At 40.7% G+C, this 18,296-nt stretch overlaps 1 protein-coding gene across 4 annotated transcripts; it reads left to right on the plus strand.

Moving 5' to 3' along the window:
* The first annotated feature begins 9,039 nt into the window (after window positions 1-9,039).
* On the plus strand, window positions 9,040-11,830 carry LOC133712565 (uncharacterized). 4 transcript variants are annotated; one of them, XR_009847478.1, is made up of 4 exons: window positions 9,040-9,253; window positions 9,392-9,432; window positions 10,396-10,468; window positions 11,500-11,830. XR_009847478.1 is itself a non-coding variant. In XM_062138669.1 (4 exons), the coding sequence occupies exons 1-4, from the start codon at window positions 9,138-9,140 to the stop codon at window positions 11,623-11,625; spliced, it is 408 nt and encodes a 135-aa protein (XP_061994653.1). In that variant the 5' UTR covers window positions 9,040-9,137; the 3' UTR covers window positions 11,626-11,830. The 4 variants fall into 4 exon arrangements, 2 of the variants coding, with proteins under 2 accessions (XP_061994653.1, XP_061994654.1); XR_009847479.1 differs by having other exon boundaries at window positions 11,546-11,830; XM_062138669.1 differs by having other exon boundaries at window positions 9,392-9,484.
* Window positions 11,831-18,296: the final 6,466 nt, after the last annotated feature.

An 18,296-nucleotide genomic window follows, 5' to 3' on the forward strand; every position in this document is an offset into this window, starting at 1 on the left:
AAGAAATATACGATCAGTGCAAAGACCAAATTCCACCGCCACCCCCAAGAAAATATCCAAGGGTGGGAAAACCAAGGAACACCGGCAAGTGGTGCAAATACCACGAGGACAGCAATCACAACACCAACAACTGCAACGATCTTAAGACAGCAATCGAGACTTTGTATCGTGATGGCAAGTTGGAACAATTCAAGGCTCGGCAGCCACAGCCAGTGGTCGCCAATATCGAACCCATGCGCCTCATCAACACCATCGACGACGGTGCTCTGATCACCAACATGTCTCACAGGGCAAGAAAGCGATATGCACGCGCCAACCACCCCAAAGAAATTTGCAACATCCGCTATGAGAGATCCGCTAAACTACCAAAATCTGGATGGGAACCCATTACCTTCTCTGAGGAAGAAAAGCGCGGAGCACATCTACCCCATGACGATCAATTCTTGATCGACGCCCTGTTCGATAAATGGTCCTTGGGAAGGGTCCTCATTGACAGTGGATCCGCTGTCAATGTCATCTTCAATGGCTGCTACAACCAACTCCAGCGGAATAGGAAATTACTCCAGGATCACGAACCCCTGCTCAATTATTCCGGCGACCTCACGCAACCACTAGGTTCTGACTACATGTGCCTAGTCATCGACGCTAGCCCATGCACGACGGAGATACATACAGAGTTCATCGTTGTCGATTGCTTCACTTCATATAATGCCATCATCGGTCGACCGGCGCTCAACAAACTAAAGTGCATCATAGCCGGGTATATGCTTCTCATGAAGTTCCCTACACCTAACGGCACGGGCTGTGTGAAGGGAAGCCAGCAGCTAGCACGAGAGTGCTACTCAACTACTGTGGCACGATCAACACGTCGCCATGACATCCTAACGGTGGGAAACCATGTGCCGTTGACAGATGCAATTGAGGATCCTAGGGACGATGAGGAGGAATATGTAAAAAAGGAACCTGTCAACCCAGAAACATCCCTACAGGTCATCAGCCTCTCGGAGGAACACCCTGAGCTGACCGTCCGTATCGGCGCTCAGCTAGCCCCAGAGATAGCGGCGGAACTCACTATCTATTCAATGTGAAATATGAAGAATTTCTTTTATATTCAGCTTATTTTTTTATTTGCTAGTAAAATCAATTTATATTTAATAAAAAAAATTATTCAAGGAATGCAAGTTCTCAAATTCCTTGCAATAGCTTACGCAAAAGCAAATACAAAGACCAATTTGCAAAGAAATTTCCTTGTATTTGATATCTGCATGCTCAATACTTTTACGAAAATATAAGGAAATTTCCTTGTATATTAGTCCTTGCATTTGGAAAAATAGTGAAAATTCCTTGCATATAGTTTAATGCAAAGACTGATATGCAAGGAATTATCCTTACATATGGTAACTAATGTGGACCCTAAATTGTAAAATGCAAGGACGAATTCCTTGCAAATGATTGTCTAAATGCAAGGAATTTTTAGGTGGTTGTATTTGCTCTTTTACAAGGGCCTCTTTCCAAGGACCCAAATGCAAGGGATATTCCTTGCATTTGGGTTAATGCAATGAATTTTCAGTTTTTTACAAGGAAAAATTTCTTTGCAAAAGGCCATTTTTCTTGTAGTGAGCGGTTGATGAACGCCATGTTCGCGGAACACCTAGGCAAGATAATAGAGGTCTACGTGGACGACATGCTAGTCAAAAGCATCAAGGCCAGCGGACACGTCGCAAATCTCTGCATTATATTCGCCATTCTCTTGGCCTATGGTATGCTCCTCAATCCCTAAAAGTGTTTCTTCGGCGTCACCGACAGCAAATTCTTGGGATACATCATCAGTGAATGAGGCATAGAGGCTAACCCTGACAAGGTGCAAGCCATCCTCAACATGAAGGCTCCGGTGTGGAAAGTGCACGTTCAGAGCCTCCAGGGTAAACTAACCGCCCTTTCTCGGTTCATCTCCAGGCTCACCGATAGATGTCTCCCATTCTTCAAGGTCATGAAGAGGACCCACAAGAAAGAAATTGACTGGACCCCAGACTGTGAGGCGGCTTTCCAGATCTTGAAAGAGTACCTAGCGGCAGTCCCACTTCTCTCCATTCCTGTACAGGGGGAGATACTCTACATCTACCTAGCGGTATCCCCATCAGCAGTGAACTGCGTCATTGTACGGCGAGAAGGACAGGACGAGCTCCCAGTATTCTACGCCGGTAGAGGCATGAACGGGGCGGAGACAAGATATACCCCCTTGGAACAGCTCGCTCTCACACTAATTGTCGCCGCTAGACGCCTTCGCCAGTACTTTCAGGCCCACACAATTCATGTCTTGACGAATCAACCGCTGAAACAAGTACTGCAGAACCCTGAGCACTCCGGGCGCCTCAACAAGTGGGCAATCGAGCTCAGCGAGTTCAACATTGACTACAAGCCACAAACCGCTATGAAAGGCCAGGTGGTGGCCGACTTCATTGCTGAGCTCACGGAGCAATAGGATGCGCCCATCCCAGAGCCAACGAAGGGCGACACGGCCATGACAACCGCTGAGGAACCAGCACCCAAGCAACAGTCAGATTAGAACCTCCATGTGGACGGCTCCGCCTGCGCCAAGGCATGTGGCGCCGACGTTATTTTGATAGGCCCAGGGGGACTGAACGTGGAGTATGCGTTGAAGTTCAATTTCACGGCCTCAAATAACATGGCGGAGTATGAAGCGCTCATTGCAGGCTTACTCCTCGCCATCGACTCAGGTACTGACAGCGTCAACATATTCAGCGACTCCCAGCTAGTCGTCAACCAAGTCAACGACAGTTTCCAAGCCAAAGACAAACAGTTAGCGGCATATTTGGGATACGTCAAGACACTCCTCAGAAAATTCAAATTCCACACCATCACACAGATCCCCAGAGAAAAGAACGCCAAGGCTGATTCACTGGCAAGATTAGCAACCGCTCAACCACACCAAAGTCCAGCGGACACAAGGGTGGAATGCCTTGACAAACCAAGCATCACCAAAACCCTAGCGGAAATCTTCAACATTGAGGTGAACCCCAGTTGGATGGATGAAATAATCGAATACAAGCGCAATGGAACACTGCCAACAGACAAGGTCGAAGCAAGGAAACTTTAGCGGAGAGCAACCCGCTATAACATCCAAAATGGCAAGCTTTACCGCCAGGGGTTCACCCATCCCAACCTCCGGTGTCTGACCCCAGAAGAGGGAAAAGTCGTTCTGGCAATGATACACACCGAAGAATGTGGAAACCACTCAGGTGCCAGATCTCTGGCCAATCGCACCATGAAGCAAGGCTACTTCTGGCCCACGCACAGCGATGACGCTAGAATGGTATCCAGGTCTTGCCACAAGTGTCAACAGTACGCTGACCTCCCCCATGCCCCGGCGGAGCCCCTTTCGATAATCATCGGACCATGGATTCACTACACTTGGGGCCTGGACCTACTTGGCAAGTTCCCAACCGCTAGAGGTCAGTTCAAATACATCATTGTCGCCATAGACTACAACAGCAAATGGATAGAGGCGGAACCGCTCACAGCAATAACTACCGCCAAGGTAACTCACTTCCTCTGGAAGAACATCTATTGCAGCTACGGCGTCCTCCATACCATCATCACAAACAATGGAACACAGTTCAACAACAAAGAGCTCATATCTTTCACCGCTAACTTGGGCACCAAAATGAGCTTCGCATCTGTCGCTCACCCCCAAACCAACGACCAAGTCGAAGCGGCAAACAAGATAATCAAGAGGCTGCTAAAAAACAAGCTCGACGACGCCAAAGGTTTATGGGCGGAGAAGCTCCCGGAAGTTCTGTGGGCCATCTGAACTACCCCAACATCCGCTACCTGTGAAACACCATTCTGTATGATGTTTGGGACTGAGGTCGTCCTACCCATCGAGATCAACCAACCTACCGCTAGGGTCGAGGGCTACTGCTCTGAGACTAACGGCGAAGGCATCAACCTTGACAAAGATCTCCTCGAGGAAAAGCTCCACAAGGCCCATTTGCACAATTTGCAAAACAAACAACGGGTATCGCGTTTCTACAACGCCAGAGTCAAAGCCCGGAACCTCCAACTTGGGGACTGGGTCATGAAGGAAGTCATTCCACCGCCACCGGCACTCCGTCCCACTTGGGAAGGACCATACAAAATAGTGGAGGTCGTCAGCCCCGACACCTTCTATTTAATGGACAAGGATAGTGTCACAACGACCCACCCTTGGAATACCGAACACCTCCGGTATTACTACAAATAGTCATGTCGCTACCCAAGAGCATCTTGACTTAGCTAAATTTTTGTTCAATATTTAGCTAAGGGAAGCTACCCAACGGGTACAACCCCTCTTTTGTAAAAGCTGATCTCTCAGCTATCAATGAAACGAGGAATTATTCAAACCATTGTTTTCCACAACATAAAAGTTAACTGGCAATGCCAACAATAGGCAGCGGACCACGTCCGCTACATTGTGCACTTGGAACAATTTTAATTCCTTTAATGTTTCATTGATTAACAAAAGCATAAGTCAAAACTCTAGCGGTATATCAACATTCAAACAATAGTCATGTTATCAGCAACAATTAATTCCACACTTAGCAAAATTTCAGAGGCAAATAGCAATACTTCATATATTTAGGGTCGGGACTCCCCGCCCAAAAATATTGTCTTACATATAAAAAACGCCTCAGCGGCGGCAACAAAAAAAAAATAACTAAGAGCTACGAAGCTAGGACAATCTTCAGGGATTGTTGGGAGCAGCAGAAACATTTTCACCATCAACCGGCGGCTGTTGGACAGCCAGGCAGCTTGTTTGACCGGAGCCAGGGGCGGTAGGGCTCGGCGTCACCATGGAACCGTCCGCACGAGTATGAGCCGCCAGAAACTCGACACGGGACACTTCTGACTAGGTAGGCACTGGAGTCCGCTGCAAGTCATCCGCCGGACCATGGTCGCTTTCGCCACTACCGGAACGCAAACCTTCAAGCTGATTGGCAGTAGGCCCACCTGCAGGCACTGGCTGCTGGCTCGACGTACTGGCAGGCCGGGGAGCCTTGTCCCAGTTGATCACGCCCTTCTGGTTCAACATCTCGAAGTTGGTCGCAGCACCAGCCTTCGCTGCCTCCATCAAAGCTTGTTTTATACTCTGGAGATTGTTTGTAGGCCTCAATGCCAGCGGCATGGGCACGGGTCCTCTCCGCTTCTAGCCGGGCAACCTCGCCCTCCAGCTTCTTCAGCTCCGCGACCTTGCCGGCAACCTCACGCTGAAGATTCTCCACACGCCGGCCCTTGGAGCCCACTTGCTCTTGCAGCAGAACCATGTCGCGCTCCAGCTGCCCCACCCTGGCGTTCTGCTCAACATCCCTGTCGGTAGCGATAGTCAACTTCCCACGCACGTCCTCCAGGTCTACCTCAGCCTTGGCGCGAAGGCCTTCGGTCTCCGCCAGCTTCTTCGACGTCTGCTCCCACTCCTGCCGAAGGCCTTCAACTTCCTCCCTCAGCTGCTGGTCAGCAGGTGACGACTTCAACGCCGCCATAAATAGCTCGTGGAGCCCGACGGACAGGTGCCCGAAAGCCGAGCTAAACGGCGACTGCTGGAGGGCTGTCGGGCGTACTGTCCAGTCCAGTCTACTGAACCCGAGCCGTTCACAGAGATGGAACCGAAACTCCCTCTCGGGATCGGTCAGAAATTCTGCGTAGGCAGAAAACGAGTCCAGACCGCTAGGCGGCAGCTCCCTGGCGACGGCCCCAGTCACTGGCCGCGATGCCTGTTTTTCCCTCTTCTGTTGGCGGGCCCCGATTGTCTCCGCGTCATCCGCTTCATCGCCTTCATCGACGTCATTTTGCTGCCATTTCTTCTAAAGAGGCCCCTGTGTGGTGTGATAGAAGCATTTTAATGCGACGTTTTAACTGCATTTCCCTACATTTTCTGCGTTATTTCCTTAATAAAACTCTGTTTAGGAAAGTTTCCATTCTTTGATTGGGAAAGTTCCTATTTGTAGAAAGTTTCTATTTTTGTAGTTTCTATTTATCATTTTTAGTAAGTATCCATTTTCGGTAGTTTCTATTTTTCATTTTTAGAAAGTTTCCCATTTTCAGTTTAGGAAAGTTGCTATTTTTCATTTTAGGAAAGTTTCTATTTTTTCTTACTAGTTTCTATTTTCAGGACCTCCGAGCTAAAAAGTGGAAATGAACTCACAAATGGAAAGAGGAGCTTGCGAACGTTAAGGGGAGCAAAAATGAGGAACAATGGACCGCAGAAATGAGCAGAAATGAAGAAAAGAAGTTTTCCTGCTTCAACCAGGAAACCCTGCGAAAGGGAGGAAAGCTTACCAATGAAGTTTCCAACGTTACCATGAAAGAGAAATGGAAGAATGAAGTGTTATGGCGTTGGAATGTATAAAGGCTTGAAGTTGAAGCAACAAGGCCCAAAAACTCTCAAGACTTATTGGATTTTCGGCAAAATGGATACAAGGCCCACAAAGCCCATGCAATTAGGGTTTGTGACGCATGGAACAAACCCTAGGAGAGTTTGCCGTGAAAATCAAGAGAGAAACAAGGAGTTTGCCGTGAGAAAAATCAGAAAATAAAAGAAGATTTCGGTTGAGATTTCTAGGGAAAATTTTTATGGAAAGAAAATATTTTTGGGAGACTTAAGAGTCTTTGCCGTGCAAAGAGAGAGAGAACAACGTGAGAATCAAGAAAAATCAAGAAGAAAACGTTGGGAGAAGAAATAGGGAGAGTTTTAAGGAAAGAAGAAGTGTGGACATCAAGAAAAGGTTCAAAACGTGTCTAGGTTCATCCCTATATTCCCTAAAGGAGTTTTGGCCGAATTTAAAGTATAAAATCAGAATATATCCATGGAATTTCGGCAAGATTATTTAGGGAATTAAATTGGAATTATATGATTGGTTGGACCACATCATAGGGCTTATTTGGCAAGCTATCATTGGAGGAAACTATGTGGCATTTTCAGATTAATTCCATGGAAAATAAAGAAGAAATACACGGCTTGGAGACCAAGTTTGCCGTCCCCTATATATTCCCTCTCCATTGTGACGTTTTGGGTTCCCACTTTTGCGTTTTACAACTTTAGAAAAAAATCAGAAAACTCTCTCTAGCTTAGCCGTGTTCTTCTCCATCCTCTAGGGCAACCACGAAGTTCAAGCAAGGCCAAGGAAGAAGAGGACAAGCCGTGCACATCATCCATCACCATCCTTGAAGATTGCTTTCAAAATTCAAGAGACCATTCATCCCATCTCCATCTCTTGGTGTAATCCGATTCTCCTTGTAACCTTTGCTTTGTAATTTTCGTTGGTTATGCCCTAGTTGACACATGTGTTTGAACAAGTTTCGAATTCTGAAATTTTATGATTAATTACTAATTTTCAGATTCATGTTTTGCGATTTATAGTTGCTTATGTGTGAGTGTTTGATTAAATTTGCATGATAGAAATCTTTTGTATGTTAATCTTAAAGGGTTCGAAACTTTTAGGGTTTTTATATAATTGGTGCTACGAATTTAAGAACATGAATCAACTTTTTGGTTTTGTGTTCTTGAATCAATAAGTAGTAAAGGTTTTGTACAAAAACCGAATTTAATCAAAGAAGATTGCAATTAGGTGGACTTTTTCATACTAAGTTGCACATTTGAATTGATAGCCTTTCTAAATGATTACTGCGTTGAACATGTATGATTGACTAGCTTTCTAGGGCTTGAATGCATGTTTGATAGGATTAGTCTATGTGCTTTCACTTAGATTAATTAGCGTTGAAAGTAAAATATGGGAAATTGTTTGCTTTGAACGTTTCACATGATCAATTCCTCTTGCATGACTATGATGAACAATGATGAACTTGAATCAACTTTAATCATGAGTTTCGACTTTGATCTTTGTTCTTGCATTCCATTTATAATTTTATGTTTTTGCATTTTAATTGTTTTATTAACTTAGTTTTATTTTCAGAAAAACCAAAATCAAAAACCCCCTTTTAATTCGTAAATAATGTGCATATGTGTGAATATTATACTTTGTTTTGATTTTAATTGTTTAATTGTTTGACAATGACAGGTGTACCCTCAATCCCCGGAATAGAACGATCCCTATTTATTCTATACTACTAATGACATTTCAGGGTTAAATTATGCGCTTGCTTTTAGCGCATCATGGTGAACATAGCGGTAGGCCTTGGAGGCGCCTGCGGCTCCAACCCCGCAATGGTAACGGGTTCCTTCGCCGGCACCGCCCTCTCCCTCTGGGGCCTACGCCGATTGGCGGGCACTCTCTGCTTCATCTTCTCGGGAGTGGCATGAGCCTTGCTCCGGCCAGCAGCCCCACGCTCGGCGCGAGACTTCGCCTGCACCACGGTCGGACTAGAGGCTCCAAGATGTGAATGATGCGGCATCGGCATCACCACCTCAGTCTCTGACTGGCTCACCACCAGCGTCTGCGTGTCGACGACGGTTAGGAATCAAGGTCAGGTTGGATAGATTCAGTTCGTTCATTAATTTAATCGAGTTCGATACCTTAACGATCATTAATTTGGCTGAAAATTTGCAGTCGTAGTCTATGCATTAGGACCTAAAAAGTTAAGATGTAAATATGTGATCGAAAAATGGTCAAAATATGGAAATCGGTTCCTTAGCTAAGGAACGGACCTCCTTAGTATAGAAAAACTATACAAACACACATACATAAAATTCGTTTAAAGAGCAACCTGATCATGGTGTTTCAATGATGTATTCGATAATGAAGATTATAAGGCTTTGACCCTAACAGCACCTATTTAGGACAACAATGAAGGTATGGATGTAGATGCGTTAGATTGTTTCCAGCATTAATCCATGCATTAGAAGGCATATTTGACTTTGGGCCTACGTTACTAACATTAGTCCTTGGCCTAGGATGAAATGGCAAGATTTATTGATACCAGTCTTTGCTCCCAAGGACAGAAATGATAAAAATTAGATTTTGAATTGCCTTAAAATAAACCGTTTGAGCACAAACATTATATGATATAAAAAAAAAACGAAGACTTCCATGCCAAGAGGAACTAAGAACAAATTGGTAAAAAAAATTATACAATATTGAAGTTGTAGCAATTACAACAAATTTTGCAGCATCTAGAAGGAGATGTCCGCCTTCATCAACAGCGTCACCAAAGCCGTCGACCGCGATGACATGCTCTGCGACGACACTGTTAGTCACCTCAATTCCTCGTCTCCAGGTTGTAGGGGCTCAAACGAAAGGTAACGAATCAGTATTCAATGAATTAGAGTGATCTCGTATTGAATTGTTGAAATTTGAGATAATTTTGGTTATTGCTGACTGAATTGGGAAATTTTGATTGTGATTTGTGTGCTGATTGATGTAATTGCTTGGTGCAGCTGGAATAGGAGAGTAAGACTGAGCACTTACAGGCGCAGAGGTGAGTGCTCTGTTCAGTTTCTCATGAAATCTTTCCTGCAGTTGAAAATTGGGTGAGGTTTATGGTGTTAGGAGTACAATTACAGCTTCTACTGTTCTGTTGTGTATGGTAGGTACTGTTAGGACTACACTATATCAGCAGAACCTTAGATCACCACATTGAAGCTGAGATAGAGAGCACTATTACCTGATCCTATTCTTATTGCACTGACTTTGATGCAGGTTAAGTTTGCTTTTTTTATCTGGTCCATACTTTTTAGCTTAGTCATTTGAATCAGTGTTCTAGAAATTGAACTAGAACTTGCTTCATCAAGTTCTTTTAGGCAGTGTTTGGATGAGGGAGATAAAGGAGGGAGATGACTTTTAGATGGGATTAAAAGTCCCATGTGAAAAAAGGAGGGCTCTCTGTTCTTTTCCTTATTTTCAGTTTCTACGTTTGTTTTATGATCCCTACTTTTGATGTGCTGATCTTGTTTGTGGTTTGGATGCAATATTGCAATAAGTAGAGTTAGTAGGTTTGAATGGAATGTATATTCAGGATGTGAAACTATGAAAGATGTACTTAGATTGCTTGAAAAGAGGAACTGTTACTAGATGAAATCAAAGTTTAAGTTTTATAGGTACAACCAACTTAGGGAGCAGTTCTAGTGGCGTAAGTATTAATTAGGGAGGAAGAATAAGATATGTTAGGGTAGATCCAGTTTGAGAAACTTCGATACATTTTGAAGTAGTGTGGTGAATCTGGTATATTGAAGTAATGGGTGAGAATGCTAGGTTGATCTAGAGTTTGAGACTTATAGGTAATGTTGTAGCCAACTCTGTATCAAGGACTAAAGGGATATTTATCTCTGGGAAGTTGAGATCGTTTGTTCCACTTTCATTTTTTACACTTGATCTGAATTTGGGATTTGTTTTACCTGTGGAGGAGCATTTGTTCTTTTTAACACAGAATTCTTTTGTGCAGTGACTTAGAGGTAGATTATGAGGCTGAAGAAATTGCTTCTATTGTCCACACAACATTAGCTGTTGATAAGGAGGTGATGCTTCATATGCTCAAGCTATATCTTTAGTTCTTTACTCATCTGTATTGTGGTTCATTTAGCTAATTTTTATCTGATTTCGTTTATGATTTTCAATCTTATTAGTCTTAATTGTCCTGTTAGATTTGCTGTAACTGCAACTTTTTATTACTTTTTTATATTGTATTCTCTGAAACTAGAGGAAATAGTTGCGAGGTTTGAGAAAAAGATTCATAGTGCTGCTTCCTAAATTTTCATGTTAAACATAAGAATGGATCTGCTTCCAAAATAGATGTGTCATGGATTGCAAACTAGGTTTTGAATGCATCTGCCTTTCTAAAAGCATGTTGAACACTTACTCAGTACTGCTGATATGGACACTTGAGGCACCTAAATTAGGATAGAAAGTTTATGGGAAACATAATTCTCACATCTTGTATGAGAGTGAGAAAGCCAGTTGGGGAAATAGCTAAGTTTTATAGCAGCTGCAAAAACTTGAGTCAGCTTCAGACTATTTGTAGACTGGCCTACAGTTGTTGACTCCTGTAGGTAACTTTTCTTTATGGTAATTACTATTTTAGGTTGCCAAAAGACATCATAAATGGAAAGACGCAGGACAGTCAGTCATAAATGAAATGAGAGTTAGAACTGCTTACAGTTTTACCTGCTAGCTGAAAGCTACCCTTGGTTGTCTGTTGGGGGTTCAAGTCAAGTATTCAAGAAAACTATATCGTGTGGCATATTCTGATGGCAACACTTATTCTCTTCTAGGCATCGATGTCTAATTCTGATGATCATAATTTCCAAAATGACATATCTCCTTCTTTATAATACATTCTGTTATTGTAGTTTCATCTAATTGTTGGCAGGACTTAAAGTTATAGGTCTGTGGAAAATGGACTTAAAGTTATACATTCTGGAAATAATATGCCAAGTTTGCTTTTCCAGTTTTAATCGGACAATTTTCTGTATCATTTGCTTCACCACAATCCTATATGTCAATTTTCTTTTATAACTGCAGCTAATTTCTTCCTGGTTTCCTCTTTCAGTTTGTGGCATTTTCTTATTTGGTTACTTTGAATGATTTGCTGACAGAGGTGCTAGATTTATTTCTTTGGAGCTCTTGTTCTTCGCGAAGACATTTTCGCCAAAATCCCAAACTTGATCTGCAATAGAAAGATAGAAACTTGAAGAAATATGTTTCTCTCTTAATATTAAATTTATGATGTGCTTTTCCTTTACTAGAGTACTGTAGGGCTCTGCCATATTGGTATGTAGGTCAGGAAGTTGAAATACTATGCATGTATTGTCAATTACCAATGATGCACAAAGAATTCGAAACTTTGTCATGTATGTTTTGTAAAGAAATTATGTATCAGACAATGTGGTACTCTTAATGAAATATGTTTTTTCTTTTTACATGGTTATATTGTACTGATATTGGCATGGGAATGTGTTTAAGTAATGCTGAATGTGTATAGAGATACAGGAAAGAAGAACCCAGCAATCTGGGTGCAATAATATATATAAAAACATATAACAACGTATTCAGTAATATGACAACATACCATGTATGCTGTCGAAAACTAAAGACAACATGCATAGAGTGTTGTTAAAAATTACAACATGCACTTGAATCGTTGTTGAAAATTTACGACAACATGAAAAGTGCATTGTTGAATAATTACAACAACTTGCTTAGCCTCTTTTCGACAATGCGCAAAGCGCGATGTTAAAGATTCTTAGACTTTTAATGACTCTGGCATCTACAACATGCGCCGAATCTTGTCGAAAGTGATTGACAACATGAATTGCATGTTGTTAAACATGTTTTTTCTTGTAGTGTCTGTCACACTTTTTTTTTTTTATTTGAAAGGTAATCTTTCCATCACAATCTTAGTTCAATGACCTCTTTGCTTAACAGCATCCATATTACTCCTGGATGCATTCGGCCAAGCATTAATATTTTTACATCAAATAGAGTTGTTATAGGTCCTCTATTTTTTATGCCAGATAAAGAAGAGATAGTAAAGTATCAAATGCTTGAACTCTCTTTCTTGTTAACATCTTCAAAGCAAAATGACGAGATTTAAGTTAGATAAATAAGTGTAAGAATTACTTCACAATAGAGTACCAATTTAATTAGGGACCATTATGAGTATCTATCAGTACCAACTACCAACACAAAAATCGCATAAATTGATTAAGAATCTTACTTCAATGTAAAAGGCAACCCATGAAAGTAACTAAGATAGCTGGAAATTGGATCTCAGAAGCTTGTTCTTTTTTCTTTCTAAATAAGGGATCTCAAAAGTTTACTTTGAGGTAATTAAGCCTTCTGGTGCGGGAAGCTTGTGGTGATAATGGAAAGTAGAAGGAGAAGGGTCTCTCTGTTTTCCAAAACAAGGGTAGAGATGGAAAAAAATTAATTCAAAGTAGCATTAATTGTTATTGTATAATTAAATAGTAGAAAGTTATGAGAAGTTAACATTTGTCTGAGTGTTGTAATTCACGGAAACTATTTGGGACGGGGATTTTGTCCTTTCATTTAATCACTACAATTAAAATTGTTCGTATACATTCTTGTTATCAGCGTGAAAGGGCCTGAAACCTAAAGGCACTATTTGGGTAAGGAATGTGTTGGTGGGATATGACAATTTAGTGGGCCTTGTAAATCCTAAGCTGAAAGTACACCGTTTGTTTAAAAATGAATTTCAAATCGACGGGATTTGAAGTTGTGGAATATGTCAAATTACATTAGCCCTTTATAAAGAACCGTCTAACAATGCGTCATTTTAAAATGGGAGCTTTTAGTCATACCTCCAAATTTGGCATTTGGACCTCCCCACTTAATAGACATCCAACTTACTTTTACAAATAATCATTTTGCTATCTACACCTCTCTAATCTTCCTAAAATGCCCATCATCCAATAAAATCAATAAAAGCCTTTTTTTTAAGATTCTATTCATACTTTCAAAAATCATTAGTTGGACCTCCTTTAGTTTTTGAAGATTTGGAATTGCAGCAATTTTTTTTTTCTTTATTGTTTGGAAGTTCATCCTCCATATACGAGTTACAGAGGTGCTAGCACTTTTTCAGTGAATTGTCGACTCTTGGTTAGCGTAGGCAACAATACCATGTTTGGTCATCATCTCGTACAAATATGTTTTCCAAGTATTATTTTCATTGCATTTAGGTGTCATTATCCCTAAACTGATTCAATAGCTACTTGAAATGAACATGGTTCTTTTGTTTTAGATATGTATGGGATAGTGGAGGAAATTACAATAATCAACAATGAGTCTAGTGCATTCTCTATATATTTATATCATAAGGTTGAATTTTTCATCATATCTATAGAATAGTTCCACATAAAATTGCTCTGACTGATGATGTGCGGGAAGATCGATCTTGTGGACAACTACCTATTGCTGCATTTATCATATAAACGTGTTGGAGTACTACTTTTTGTCGTCACTCGTTCACATATTTGTTTGCATTCAGAATGAGTAGGGCTTCATCAACTGAGATGTCTTTGTATTTCTCATTTTCTCTCCTTTTATTTTTTATTTTTTTATAGCGCAGTAATAGATCTTGTAAATTGTCAGCTGTGTGAGCAAGGAAATCTATCACTTTACGAGGACAAAGTCAAATTCTGAAAATTTTGACTACAACGTTAAATAACGTTTGGCGATATATATTTTAGCGTTTACATTGGAGGAGAAAGTTTTTCCCAAGTTAAAGAGTATTATTGTTCGTAGAGATAAGAAGAGATTTTTTTTTACCTAATTTATGCATTTATTGGTAATTTGACATGAGTTGACAAAGTCAACTATTATTTGAAAAAAGGGAGAGGTCCAAATACCAATATTGGAGGTATGAATAGAAGCTCCCTTTTAAAATTCCTTTTTACTTTCTCCCTCTCCCCACCCAAATGATGCCATGATCTTTGATGAAGAAAAATTTATTGATGAAGAAAACAATTCTTGTTATTCAATGAGAGAAACCGATTCAGTTTATTGCTTCCAGAGAGATTCATTTACACGCTCTCTCTCTCTCTCTCTCTCTATCTCTCTCTCCCTCCAGGCCTTGATTAATGAAACTATAGAGCAGATTTGTTTGTATCATTGAATTGTTATGCCCATATGGTGTTTGACATAATGCTGATATGAGATAAACCGGTTGATACTGAACAATGAGCACAGCTATAGGAATAAGATCTGCTACCCACCTCAAACGAAATTCCACTCGATCTCAGGTGAGTTATCTGAATTAGAAAAAAATAAATTAGCAATTCCATAATTAAATTCCACTTACTAACCCAAACAAGTCATTTGTTAATTCTATCACCTAAATCCCTTCGTTTCAAGCTCTCATCACGAGTAAACTTAAAACCAAATTACCAGTAATCAAATTGCAACAAAAGCGAAGATGAATTTACAGTGAATGTAAGTGGGATTTAAGAGACATTGGATCGATGACCTCCAATTCAGCTGCCTCCCATCATCTGGGTCTTTGTAATTAGATTTGATTATGACTATGTAATTAGATTTGCTAGCTGGTATGTAATTAGATCTTCATGATTATGGCTCAGCCGACATGGGATTTCAGAAACTCTAGATACCCATGGGAGATCCCGACCCTTGACGATTCTATTGATACCTACTGATCGTGATGAGTTATGTAAATTTCAATATTTCATAAGGGGAGATCTTGAAAAACTAATAGAAAATGCATCTTAATTTGCCTTCTGGGTTTCTTCTCTTTGGTCAAATTAGAAACTCACCTGCTCATATTAAAGCCTTCGGTTCTTGAATTTTTACGTGTTACTACTTGCTGGATCTCAATAATTATTATGATGGGTTTCAAGGATCTTATTTTGTATTCTTCGATTGATATCTCCATCTGAATTTTCATTTGTGGTGGGTAGATTCATATTAGAAGGGATTGAATGAAAATACATTAGAGACTGAAATTACCCATATACGTACCCTGCAAGTTATGTCTATTGGTTAATGCCGTAACCGAGTTAACGGCTCCAGGTATTTATGTTGTGTTGGGGTCAAAACTTTTAGGTACATTATCATATTTTAGAAAACTAAGATACTAAATTAAAGTTTATAGTGGGCTAAAAATCAGGTACTGTTTGCATGATTTTTCTTTTGGTGGGACTTGGAAATCTCAAGCTGAATGTACACCGTCAGTTACAAAATAAAAAAAAAAAAATGAACTTCAAATAGACGGGATTTGAACAGAAATTTTGTAGTGGGATATGTCAATTACATTATACCTTTACAAAGCACTGCCTAAAAATAGACGGGATTTGAGGGGAATCTTTGTAATAGTGCGTCATTTAAAAATTTCAAACCAAACTGATTACTCTCTCGAAGTCTCAGCTGTAATAATTAATAGTTTAGCTGTATATCTGTATTCATAGATAGCAATTACAACATTTTTGATCCACCATATATTTTAGGGGTATTGACCCAAAGCCAAAGAATGAGTTAAAATTAACACACTTACCCCAACAATAGATTTTTATTCCTACTAACCCAATTTAAAGTAAAATGTCAATTTTGCCCTTAACCTAACTAATAAACTATATCCATGCCTCTCTCTCTCTCTCCCCCCCCCCCCCCGCATAAGATCCTCTACTCGATCGAGTGCGAGATGCGGAGCTATCCGTACACTCTAGGGCTCGGCGAGCCAACCTCACGGGAAAACCGAACCTAGAATACGACGCCGTTTGCAAGCCGTCGGAGCTTCATTTGCTAAAAAGAAGCCCGTATGATAGCCACGTCGACAACCACGAGAACCAAGCGATGTACACCACGCACCAGTTCTTCAAACCAGACGGTGTTGCCATCACCGTCCTCCTTTAGCTCTCGTTCCCAATCCCATGGCTGAAACCACAAAAACAGCTTTCGCCTTCTGCTTTGCCGCTGGACCCAAATTTCAACGACACCTAACTCCTCAACTGTCGAACCCAGCTCAGATGAGGAGCGGCCCTGCTGGAAGTTTGGCTACAAGGCTGTTGTTTTGATAGAAGAGTAGAGGAAGGCAGTTGAGAAAAGGATTGAGGACATGGAGGATGTGGAGAACACTAGTGAGTGAGACCAGTGCTGAGTGAGAAGATGTATAGGAAGTGAAACATATATTGATCAAGTCAAGAAGCAAGAACCTGAGGAATTGGGTAAGAATGGCTCGCAGGCCTCAAGTGTAAACAATTTGACTTTAGCTCTGGGCTTGCAAGGTCACAGTGCCAACGTGAAATTAATGAACAAAATGAAAGAGGCTCAGATGAAAACTGCAAGCTCATGTGGGTTTTGGTTGCAATGATGTGTTGCATTTTTGGTTTTGAAATTTTTTTTTTTAACAATGCATTTTTGGTTTTAATGGGTTTGTATGGAGAAAAAGTTTTTATTGCCCCAAATAAACTTTTATTACCTCCCAATAAACTTTTATTGCCCCCAATAAAAAGTGTCGAATTTATGTAATCTTCTGATCTTCTTTCTCAATCAAAGTTTTATTTGTCTAATTTTAGGGAGATTGGTTCCCCTTCTCCCCAATAAACATTTATTAATTAGCCCCCAATAAAAAGTGGGCAATACATGTTTATTGGGGTGCAATAAAAGTCTCTGACGACTTATTTGGGGACCTCCAATGACCTCCGGTGATGTTTTTGGTTTAGTCCGGTGACCATATTCGGATTCCCATGACCATTACCAGATTCGGATTCCGGTTACCGGATTCGAATTCTTGCGACCGGCGACCTCCGGTGAAGTCCCTTATGTCTTCTCTCTCTATGTGATAAAGGGGTGAGGGCAAAATAGTCTCAAAAAAAAAAAAAAAAAAAACTTAATTGGGTATTAGGTAACAACTTATAAGAGTCATTCTGGGTAAGTGGAAAAAAAATAAGTGAGTGGTGTAAGGGGAAAAAATCCTAGAATTAGTGTAAATAGACAAAACCCTTTGAAAACGCATGACCATCATCCTTGGTTTTCTATATAGGGATATATACACATCTTTTTTTTATTTTTAGTAAGATAATCAAACCATGACACATCTGATTAATGGAGTGGGGAAAAAATGTACTTAAATTCCCATTTCCCATAAGCAAAAGCTCTTCATTTTGTAGTTTTGGGGTTTTGCAAGCTGTAACATTTACAGCTTTCAACTGCCTCTCGCCTTTTAGCTAGCTAGAATAAGTTCATCTGTGACTAACATTGATCATATAGAGAAATTCTTAAGTAGGGCAGACATGCCATGTGGTTGGTACGCCCAGCCAATCATGTTTTTCTATATATGATTTCATTGTATTCCAAAACTACACATGTTTAATTAATTAAAATGAAATACCAAAAACAACCCATGTATATGCATTGATTGTCTGTTCATACTGCCACGTGACACGCATGCCCTACCTAATCTCTCGATCATATATCTACTTTATATGTCTTAAAGACTTAGCTAGCTGCTAGACTCATAGTTATATACAAAGATCGATCGATATGGACGAGCAGAAGGAAGAGAGTCCAAACAGCGTCGAAGATAATAGTAGCACTGTAAATTCGAGGAACGTCCAACACATGATCATGAAAAAGAGAGGAAGGCCAATTAAGGAAATGTAATGGGAAAGATCATGAGGATCATCAATACTATAACAACAACATTAATAATCAAAACGAGAGCGGCCGGAGGCATCAGAAATCAGCTGAAGCCGAAGAATCCTACAATTTTGTTGCAACTTGATTATGAGGAGCCTGCAGTGCATACAAAGAGACATACACACCACGCAAGAGGACACTGAGGCGAGCTGCAGTTTAAACTTTCCATACTATAGA

This window comes from Rosa rugosa, chromosome 5 (genome assembly GCF_958449725.1).
Source record: "Rosa rugosa chromosome 5, drRosRugo1.1, whole genome shotgun sequence".
Classification (NCBI taxonomy): Eukaryota; Viridiplantae; Streptophyta; class Magnoliopsida; order Rosales; family Rosaceae; genus Rosa; species Rosa rugosa.

Bases quoted from the DNA above. Each gene is read 5' to 3' on its own strand.
- LOC133712565 (XM_062138669.1), top strand. From the start codon at position 9,138: ATGTCCGCCTTCATCAACAGCGTCACCAAAGCCGTCGACCGCGATGAC. The intron at 9,254-9,391 runs GTAACGAATCAG...TGCTTGGTGCAG, and splicing joins TGTAGGGGCTCAAACGAAAG to CTGGAATAGGAGAGTAAGAC. The intron at 9,485-10,395 runs GTGAGGTTTATG...TCTTTTGTGCAG, and splicing joins TTCCTGCAGTTGAAAATTGG to TGACTTAGAGGTAGATTATG.